Here is a 10782-nt window from a genome sequence, read left to right on the forward strand (position 1 = left end):
TTTTTTTTTACTTGAGCGGAAGTGACGTGTAAACTCGGTTGCTAAGCTGCAGCAGAGATCAAACAGCCTGTCAACAGGCAGAAGTGTGGACTCGGAACCTCCTGGAGCCGGTTTAACCCGTACAGCGGTGCCGCTTCGTCCCGCAGACCCGAACCGGGAAGGAGGACTCGTCAGAACCGGTCCAGTTTGCTCCGGTTCGACCTGCTAGCTAGCAGTTGCTAACCAGGTGGCTACCATCAGGTAGGTTTACCTGCTGGTTTCCGTTAGAGGAGCCGGCCACTGGCGCACCTGGAGTAAACCGACCAATCACGGTCCAACAGAACCGTTCGGTTATGATAGGTTCCGGAGAACCGGGTCCAGACAGAGTGGGGGCAAACTGGGTCAGAACCTTCCTGACCCGGTTCCTGCAGTACAGTTCTGGTTCAGAGCAGGACCGAACCAGCTGCCTGAGCAGAAATGGGCTCACTGGAAGAATCAGAACCAGTCCTAGAGTGTTAATACGATCTGGACCCGAAACATGAACATCTCTTATCTGTGAATAAGTTCTGGATCCGGTTCAAGTATCCAAACTCAACCCAGACATATACCCTGGTTCTGTCTCTGACCTGATTCTCTGGTTCTGTTCCAACCTTATTCTGTTCTGATCCGGTTCTGTTCTACCTGCAGGAGGAAGAGGCTCCATGGAGAGGTCCACATGATTTAAGTCCAGAACCAGCCCAGTTTGTCCCAGTATGGCTGCTGCCAGCAGCACCAAGATCTCATGGCGCCTGCGTGAGTAGAACCCGGAGGAGAGTTGTGATGCGGCCCGGTCAGGATGGGTTCTGGTTCTGAAGCGTGTCATCCTGTTTGTCCTCAGAGGAGTTCGAGGCCCACTCCAGAACCGTGTCCTGCCTGTCTCTGGGGAAGAACTCGGGCCGCCTGCTGGCCACGGGGGGCGAGGACTGCCGGGTCAACATCTGGGCCGTCAGCAAGGCCAACTGCGTCATGGTGAGACTCGGCACCACCGGTACCAGAACCCAGCAGGTCCGGTCCACTCACCAACAGGCTGAGGGCCGTCCGAGTCCAGATATCAGAACATGATTACTGTTCTGAACTGGGAGGTCCGGACCAGGATCTGCTGTTAACTTTACAAACGGCTCCCTGAGAGAACCATCTTGGCTCCGAGCTGCTAACTCTGACCCGTTCTCTGTTTTGACCCGTTTCATGCTGCTAACTCTGACCCGTTCTCTGTTTTGACCCGTTTCATGCTGCTAACTCTGACCCGTTCTCTGTTTTGACCCGTTTCATGCTGCTAACTCTGACCCGTTCTCTGTTTTGACCCGTTTCATGCTGCTAACTCTGACCCGTTCTCTGTTTTGACCCGTTTCATGCTGCTAACTCTGACCCGTTCTCTGTTTTGACCCGTTTCATGCTGCTAACTCTGACCCGTTCTCTGTTTTGACCCGTTTCATGCTGCTAACTCTGACCCGTTCTCTGTTTTGACCCGTTTCTCTCTCAGAGCTTGACGGGTCATAAGAACCTGGTGGAGTGTGTCCAGTTCAGCGCGTCAGAGGAGCAGGTTGCAGCTGGTTCCCAGTCTGGATCCATTCGAGTCTGGGACCTGGAGGCCGCCAAGAGTAAGGCTACTTCCTGTCCTCCGACCTGCTACTTCCTGTCCTCAGTCCTGCTACTTCCTGTCCTCAGTCCTGCTACTTCCTGTCCTCAGTCCTGCTACTTCCTGTCCTCCATCCTGCTACTTCCTGTCCTCCGACCTGCTACTTCCTGTCCTCCATCCTGCTACTTCCTGTCCTCCGACCTGCTACTTCCTGTCCTCAGTCCTGCTACTTCCTGTCCTCAGTCCTGCTACTTCCTGTCCTCAGTCCTGCTACTTCCTGTCCTCCGACCTGCTACTTCCTGTCCTCCGACCTGCTACTTCCTGTCCTCCGACCTGCTACTTCCTGTCCTCCGACCTGCTACTTCCTGTCCTCAGTCCTGCTACTTCCTGTCCTCCGACCTGCTACTTCCTGTCCTCCGACCTGCTACTTCCTGTCCTCCGACCTGCTACTTCCTGTCCTCACTCCTGCTACTTCCTGTCCTCCGACCTGCTACTTCCTGTCCTCCGACCTGCTACTTCCTGTCCTCCGACCTGCTACTTCCTGTCCTCCGACCTGCTACTTCCTGTCCTCCGACCTGCTACTTCCTGTCCTCCGACCTGCTACTTCCTGTCCTCCGACCTGCTACTTCCTGTCCTCCGACCTGCTACTTCCTGTCCTCCGACCTGCTACTTCCTGTCCTCACTCCTGCTACTTCCTGTCCTCCGACCTGCTACTTCCTGTCCTCCGACCTGCTACTTCCTGTCCTCCGACCTGCTACTTCCTGTCCTCCGACCTGCTACTTCCTGTCCTCCGACCTGCTACTTCCTGTCCTCCGACCTGCTACTTCCTGTCCTCACTCCTGCTACTTCCTGTCCTCCGACCTGCTACTTCCTGTCCTCCGACCTGCTACTTCCTGTCCTCCGACCTGCTACTTCCTGTCCTCCGACCTGCTACTTCCTGTCCTCCGACCTGCTACTTCCTGTCCTCACTCCTGCTACTTCCTGTCCTCCGACCTGCTACTTCCTGTCCTCCGACCTGCTACTTCCTGTCCTCCGACCTGCTACTTCCTGTCCTCCGACCTGCTACTTCCTGTCCTCCGACCTGCTACTTCCTGTCCTCCGACCTGCTACTTCCTGTCCTCCGACCTGCTACTTCCTGTCCTCCGACCTGCTACTTCCTGTCCTCAGTCCTGCTACTTCCTGTCCTCAGTCCTGCTACTTCCTGTCCTCCATCCTGCTACTTCCTGTCCTCCGACCTGCTACTTCCTGCCCTCCGACCTGCTACTTCCTGTCCTCAGTCCTGCTACTTCCTGTCCTCCATCCTGCTACTTCCTGTCCTCCGACCTGCTACTTCCTGTCCTCCGACCTGCTACTTCCTGTCCTCAGTCCTGCTACTTCCTGTCCTCAGTCCTGCTACTTCCTGTCCTCAGTCCTGCTACTTCCTGTCCTCAGTCCTGCGGACTCTGATGGGACACAAAGCGAACGTCACCAGTCTGGGGTTCCATCCGTTTGGAAACTTCCTGGCCTCCAGCTCCGTGGACACCAACATCAAGGTGTGTGTGTGTGTGTGTGTGTGTGTGTGTGTGTGTGTGTGTGTGTGTGTGTGTGTGTGTGTGTGTTTCTGTGTGTAATAAGTGTTGATGTGTTTTCCAGCTCTGGGACGTCCGGAGGAAAGGATACGTGTTTCGCTACAAGGTCAGATCTTCAGATCTAGATCAGTAGGTCTCTACAGAGACCTGGTCCAGAACCACCTGCAGTAGAAACCTGGTTCTGGCTCTGAATTAGTCTTTCACACAGTGAAGCATCATGGAACATTTTGCTTCATTGTCTTTCCATAACTTTTTTTATAACATTCTGAATTTATAAAAAAGAAACGCATCATTATCAGAGTTTCCCCCAGTAAGCCTGCCGGCCCGGCGCGCCGCCGTGGTTTTGTATTAAAAGGTGTAAAGTTGGCAGGAAATGTAAAAATATTACTGCGTAATTATACGTTACGGGAAAACATCGTCAGTGAAACGATATTTAAACCCACAGCTGGTCTTAAGAATCAGAAAATAGATTAAAATGAATTTTAAATATTTGCACTTCTTTAATCCACATCAAGCCAGCGGCTCCATGGGGCCCCCAGGGCTTCAGGGGCCATAAATGCTAATATTTTAACAGAATGTAGCATTTTTTTATCAATGCTGATAAATTTGATTTAATGATTTCAGCATAAATTAAAAGATTTAAGTTGGTAAACATTTAAATGTAAGATTTTAAGGAGCTGACAAGTTTACTTTGTAAAAGTTCAAAGAACAATATTCATAGATTGTTTTGTTACCATAGCAACAATCTGATGCTGTGAGTTTAATCTTTGAGTTTGAGCCGTTTGTTCACAAATACAATTTAATAAACTGGATTATAACTGGTGGTTTTATGTTGGCCAGTTAATCTCCTCCTCCTCCCAGATTAAATCCAACACAGGAGCTGTTAGAGGCGCTGATGGGGCCCCTCAGTCAGGTTCTGCCCCAGGCCCCATCAGCCTTGGACCGGCCCTGCAGGATGAGTTAAACCTGCTGCACTGAGCAGCAGACGGTAGATTTAATTAAATGCAGCTAATGTGGCTTTAGCAGCTGTAACATTTAATGCCTGTTGAGTTTTAATGAGAATCACAGAAACTGTTCTGGTTGCTGCAGTTTATGGGCCGAGTTTCTCAGATCTCCACACATCAACTCTGACTGAGCAGACGGAGCGTCTGATGCGGTTTGATGCACCGTTTAACCGCAAAAACACTAAAACCAGCGTGATGCCAGCGCTAAGCTCCTCACCTGAACCTGCACGATGAGCTTAGCGCTGGTTCGTTAGCCGCTAACGCTCCGGGACACAGACATGAACAGACAGCGCCACACGCTGGGCAGCGAGCTGAGATGGAAACGCCCCTTATAATTCTGTCCACAAAGATTCTCATCGCTCCTCAACGTGCAAATGGCTGCCAACGGTTATTCCTGCGGTCCACATGGAGCTGTGCAACCAGAGCAGCGCGGTTCGTTTCAGACTCACCAGTAGCTACCCTGAGGCAAATATCCGCCTGCGACTCCCTGATTGTGTTTTACAAGTTTATTGGCTCAGCTTTATTATACTGACTGAATAAAAGGATTATGAGACACGTTTATAAGGTAATTTTATTTATAAAGCACATTTTCAGCAACAAGGCCATTCAAAGCGCTTTACATGAATTAAAAGGAAACACAAACTAACTAACCAAAGGGAAGAAGAGAAACTCGTTCTGATCCAAAGTCTGAACTCCTGGTTCTTCTGGTCTCTGCAGCTAAAACTCAACAGTTTCTGGTGAAATAAGCTAAATGATCTAATTCCTTTTCTGGGTTGAAGTCTAAGCTGGAGGTGTCTGTAAACCATATCTGCCCTTAAACCAACTAAACACTTTATGGGGCAAAGCACGACCCACGTCGCAGGTTCGATTCCCGGCCTGGTGACATTTACCGCATGTCCTCCTCTCTCATTACCCACTTTCAAATAAAGGCCACTAGAGCCAACAAAACAAACTTTAGGTCCAAACATTTTACATTAAAATATATTTTATAAATATTTACGTCAGTTTAAGATAAATGTAAAGCAGAAGATGGATAAAAAACGGTTTCATCTAAATAAGTAGATCTAAAACAATATTTCTAATATTTCTGTCATGAAAAACAATTTAAATTATTTAGGGCCACGGCGGAAGATCCAAAGAGCCGATTCTGGCCCCAGAGCCACAGGTTGGACACCCCTGGACTAAGCACACCTCATCATTCAGTCAGAACCAGGGGGTTCTGGACGGGTTCTGGAATCAGTGGATCAGGAAGGCTGCTGGGTCGGGTTCGGTTCTGCTGTAGACTCTGGATCAGAACAGCCAGAGGTTCTGCTGGTTAGTGGTTCTGTGTCCAGAAGCCGGTTCTGTCTGATGTGGGCTCGGTTCTACAGGGTCACACAGAGGCTGTGAGGAGTTTGGCCTTCAGTCCGGACGGGAAGTGGTTGGCCTCGGCTAGCGACGACTGCACCGTGAAGGTAAACATCGACCCAGAACCCATCAGAACCGACTCAGAACCCATCAGAACCATGCTGCTGTCTGAGGAGCTGACCCAGTCCCTCAGAATCCAGCAGAACTCTGACCTGGTTCTGATTTCTGTAGCTGTTTCAGTAACTTCCGACAGAACCGGGTCGGTTCCGCTCAGCTGGTTCTGGTTCTGTCTCTGCAGCTGTGGGACCTGTTCCAGGGGAAAACCATCACCGAGTTCAAGTCGCACTCGGCGGCCGTCAGCGCGGTCCAGTTCCATCCCAACGAGTACCTGCTGGCGTCCGGCAGCGCCGACAGGTCCGGTTCCCTCCAGAACCTCTGTCAGAACCAGAGCTGTCTCCATGGAGACCAGAGGTCAAAGGTTGAAGAGGAAGAAACTCAACAGATCCACTGATGATCTGAAAAGTGTGGTGTGCTCCTAACGCACATTAATGCTGCTGTAGAACGTAACCTGCTTGGACCAGAACCAGAACCTCCCTGACCTGCTGCTGGATTCACACCACACTTTTCAGATTTTTATTTGTTAGAACTACAAATCTTTTCCTGTGCTGGACTCTGCTGGTCCAGCACAGAAAGCCAGACTGGTTCTGGTCGGCCCGGTTCCGCTGGACCGGGTCAGACGGCCTCACTGTCCTCCTGTCTCCTGCAGGAGCATCAAGCTGTGGGACCTGGAGAAGTTCACCATGGTCGGCTCTCTGGAGGGAGACACGTCTGCCGTGAGGTGAGCTCCTCCAGCCTGACCTCTGACCCCGTCCAGTACGCCGCCATGACCTCTGACCCGTCCTCCAGGTGCCTGCTGTTCAGCCCAGATGGCTCCTGCCTCTACAGCGGCACCTCGGACTCCCTCCGGGTTTTCGGCTGGGAACCGGACCGATGCTTCGACACGGTTCCGGTCGGCTGGGGAAAAGTATCGGACCTGGCCGTCTGCAACCAGCAGCTGGTGAGTAGCCCCGCCCCTCTCAACGTAGCCCCGCCCCTCCTCAACATGACCCGCCCCCTCCTCGGCGTCCCGCCCCCTCTCAACATGGCCCCGCCCCCTGCCCAGCCAGCGTCTCTAACGGTGCCGTCTCTGTCCGTCCCTCAGATCGGCGTGTCCCACCAGCTGTCCAGCGTCTCGTCCTTCGTGGTGGACCTGAAGCGGGTGAAGCGCAGCGGTGGCGCCGTGATCCAGGGTATCGTCCGGGACGACCGGCCACTTACCGATCCGGCGGAACCCAGAGCGGCGGCGCTGCGGCGCAACTACGACAGACCCGCCACCGCCTGCAGCTCCCACAGGTCGGCAGTGGGGGTCGCCGGCCATCTGGGCCTCTGATGTCATGAGGTTAACAACCGATGTGATGTCATCAGAATGAAGCGCTCGGACACCGATAGGCGGAGCCCCGACGGAGAGAGGCGGAGCCAGAGCGAGGACGAGGCGGAGGACAAGCAGCCGTCAGCAGAGATCCACAACGCCGACGACTTCAGAGAAATCTTCCAGCCCAAACACGCCATCTGTAGGTGGAGCAGAGCAATTACCCCTGGCGAGGCCACGCCCCTTCCTGTGCAGGCTCCGCCCCTCACTCTGCTCACACACACCTAGTGAAGCTGTCATGTTCCTTAGAATATGAAAGTATCAGTTAGAATATTGTTCTGGTCTACAGAGCCGCCGCACCCACAAAGTTTAAAAAAAAACTGGAAACATGCAGATAAAAGCCGCCGGTATCTGCGCTGCTCTCGGTTTTCCACCAGAGGGCAGCAGAGGGCTGCGTCTCCAACGCCGAACCGTGGATTCGTTCTCGCCGAGTTTAGTGCAGCGGCTGCCGATCTGGTGGATCATATGAACTACTTCCTGTTTCCATGATGGGGGGATGAGTTTGCCTGCTGCTAGCATGTGCTTGTTCTAAATGAAAATTAGCGCGTTCTTCTTTGATTTCCAATTTTGACTTCTAATGACTCACCAGAGCCCCCTGGTGGTGGAAGAAAGATCCACAGAAAAGCCGCATCGGGCTACAAGCCGCGTGTTCAAAGCTTAGGAAAAACGTAGCAGCTTATAGTCCGAAAAACACAGTATTAATAATTCTTCTCACTACCTGTTGCTAGGTAACGCGCGTAACTGTTGCTAGGTAACGGGCGTACCTGTTGCTAACCACCCAGGTGTGTTTGTCTCTCAGCTCGAACTCCTCCCAGGATGTCGGAGCCGTTTCCAGCTCCTCCTGAAGACGGTGAGTCTTCCTGGAACTCAGCTGCTGCTCAGTAATCTGATTACTTCCTTCCCCAGGCAGAGCCTCACCTGCCCGGGTCAGGGGTCAGGAGGTGGGTTCTGCTGGCCGGTTAGGTCCGATTCAGCAGGAAGAACCCAGCTGTGGTTATAGCCCTTCACAATAAAAGCGGGGCTTGTTTGTAACCGTTTCCTGTTCCTGTCAGAGAGCGTGGTGGCCGTCGGCCGGCAGCTGAAGGACATGATGCTGCCGTCTCCTGACAAGCAGCAGGTCAGTGAATGCAGCATCATCTCTGCAGCCCTGCTCTGATTGGACCACAGACGTGTGACCTCACTGCCCTCTCAGGCTCCGCCCCTCGCCGCCTCCACCCCCGTCCAGAGGGTCGAACCCACAGTGGTCGCCCTCACCAAGCCGTGTAGCCCCGCCCCCAGCAGCCAGCCTGCCCCGCCCGCCAGGCCGCCACCGTTGCCGCGGGTGATCCCGAGCAGCCGCAACGAGCCGCTGGGACTCAACGTGGCCGACTTCCTGCCGGTGAGCTTCCCGTTTCCTCTGAGCCATCAGAGCTTCCTGTTGGCGCTGCTAACCGTGTCTGGCTGCAGTCCCCAGCCAGCCACCGGGGCGGCGCTCTCACCGACGATGGCGCTCTGGCACAGATCAACAAAGGTCACGACACCATGTGTGTGATGCTGAGCAGCCGCCAGCGCAACCTGCAGACGGTCCGGACCGTCTGGACCCGCGACGACGTCAAGGTGAGCCGCCGCCCAGTAATCTGATTACTTCCTGTCAGGACACTAAGGACCGTTTGTCTGCGCAGAGCGCTCTGGACGCCGCCGTGTCCATGAACGATCTGTCCATCGTAGTGGACGTCCTGAACATCGTCAACCTGCAGCCGTGAGACACACACACACACACACATACTGACATGCTGACACACACACACACACACATACTGACATGCTGACACACACACACACACACAGACATACTGACATGCTGACACACACACACAGACAGACAGACAGACATACTGACACACACACAGACACACACACACACACAGACAGACAGACAGACAGACATACTGACACACACACAGACACACACACACACACACACACACACACACAGACATGCTGACACACACACACACACACACAGACATACAGACACACACACACACACACAGAGACACACAGACACACACACACACACACAGACATGCTGACACACACACACACACAGACATACTGACACACACACACACACACACATACTGACATGCTGACACACACACACACACACAGACATACTGACACACACACACACACACACACACACACACAGACATGCTGACACACACACACACACAGACATACTGACACACACACACACACACAGAGACACACAGACACACACACACACACACACAGACATACTGACACACACACAGACACACACACACACACAGACATACTGACACACACACACACACACAGAGACACACACACACACACACACACACACACACACACAGACATACTGACACACACACACACACACACACACACACAGACATACTGACACACACACACACACACAGACACACACAGACACACACACACACACACAGACATACTGACACACACACACTTCTATCTTTGTGGGACTTTCCATTCATTTCTTCTGATCCTAACCAAAACATCACATCTTAGTCCTGAATCTGACCCCTGACCTCTTGTACGGAGTGTGTTTGCGCTCCATCCTTCCTGGGAGCGTTTGGGTCGGAACCAGCAGCTTGTGGTTCTGTTTCAGCTCCTTGTGGAAACTGGACCTCTGCACCTCGGTTCTCCCTCAGATCGACAAGCTGCTGCAGAGCAAATACGAGAGGTGAGACCCAACCAGAACCAGAACCAGCTGGTGGGTCAGGGTCAGGACCAGAACCTGACCCTGGTTCTGTTTGCAGCTACATGCAGACCGGCTCCACGTCGCTGAAGCTCATCATGAAACATTTCTGGACTCTGATCTGCGATACGCTCAGGGCGTCGCCGGCGGTGGGGGTGGACATCACCAGGGAGGAGCGGTGAGTCACCTGCAGGAGGCGGCGCAGGGCCGCGGCCCACCTGTGACCTCTGACCTCTGTCTGCAGGCACCAGAAGTGCCGGGAGTGCTGCCGCTACCTGAAGAACCTGAGCAACGTGGTGAAGAACCGGGCCGGCCAGGCCGGTCGCCATGGCAGCGCCTTCAAGGAGCTGCAGCTGCTGATGGCGCCGCTGGACGAGGCGCTGTGACCCGCTCTGGACCCGACCAGAACACTGTTTTCCTGTTTCAATGTTGGATAAAGCTCCAGGACCAGGCCGGAGCTCCAGAACCGGGTCGGAGCTCCAGAACCGGGTCGGAGCGCCAGAACCGGGTCTGTTCAGTTTGTTTTATTTCTGCGGTTTGAACCTTTTCAAATTAATTTCCAGAACTTCAGAACCACCTTTGAATTGAACCGGATCAGAACCGTTCATGAAGCAGCAGCATGGTTCTGCTTATTGACCCGTTTGGCCCGGTCCAAATCAGTTGGGCCCGACAGCAGATCAGAACCTCTGCACCCGACGTATTACAGCATGCTGCCAGCTGATTGGCTCATTATGCACGAAGCTGCTCTGTGATTGGACGGCAGGAACCGGTCGGATCGTCTGATTGGCCGATCGAGATGCGAAAGGAAAACACTGGAAGTTCAGCAACTGAACTAATCTGGATTATTACGTCATAAACTGTAATCCCAGAGAGAATCTGATTCTTTCAGGTTGTTTGTAGAAATTCAAAGTTTGTTTTTTAAAATATTCTGACGAACAGCTGCAGCGTCCAGGTGTCTCACCTGCCCAGGTGTCCAGGAACGGCTGACCTGGACAGTTTAGTTTTCCATAAATAAACAAGTTTTTCCTGAGTTTGCTGACATGTTTTTTCTT

General features: G+C 53.0%; 1 protein-coding gene across 1 annotated transcript; it reads left to right on the top strand.

Moving 5' to 3' along the window:
- On the top strand, positions 1 to 10760 carry katnb1 (katanin p80 (WD repeat containing) subunit B 1). Its single transcript, XM_008402085.3, has 20 exons — positions 1 to 240; positions 667 to 771; positions 857 to 987; positions 1499 to 1616; positions 3026 to 3126; positions 3227 to 3268; positions 5537 to 5620; positions 5812 to 5927; positions 6280 to 6351; positions 6420 to 6570; positions 6715 to 6905; positions 6978 to 7123; positions 7781 to 7831; positions 8034 to 8098; positions 8174 to 8359; positions 8428 to 8577; positions 8643 to 8719; positions 9641 to 9715; positions 9792 to 9908; positions 9975 to 10760. The coding sequence occupies exons 2-20, from the start codon at positions 732 to 734 to the stop codon at positions 10114 to 10116; spliced, it is 2055 nt and encodes a 684-aa protein (XP_008400307.1). The 5' UTR covers positions 1 to 240; positions 667 to 731; the 3' UTR covers positions 10117 to 10760.
- Positions 10761 to 10782: the final 22 nt, after the last annotated feature.

Source organism: Poecilia reticulata, chromosome 3 (assembly GCF_904066995.2).
Source record: "Poecilia reticulata chromosome 3, P_reticulata-male-v2, whole genome shotgun sequence".
Classification (NCBI taxonomy): domain Eukaryota; kingdom Metazoa; phylum Chordata; class Actinopteri; order Cyprinodontiformes; family Poeciliidae; genus Poecilia; species Poecilia reticulata.

Coding starts and splice junctions, on each gene's coding strand:
- katnb1 (XM_008402085.3), top strand. CDS start 732: ATGGCTGCTGCCAGCAGCACCAAGATCTCATGGCGCCTGC. Junction 8,578..8,642: donor GGACCCGCGACGACGTCAAG/GTGAGCCGCCGC, acceptor TTGTCTGCGCAG/AGCGCTCTGGACGCCGCCGT. Junction 9,909..9,974: donor GACATCACCAGGGAGGAGCG/GTGAGTCACCTG, acceptor CTCTGTCTGCAG/GCACCAGAAGTGCCGGGAGT.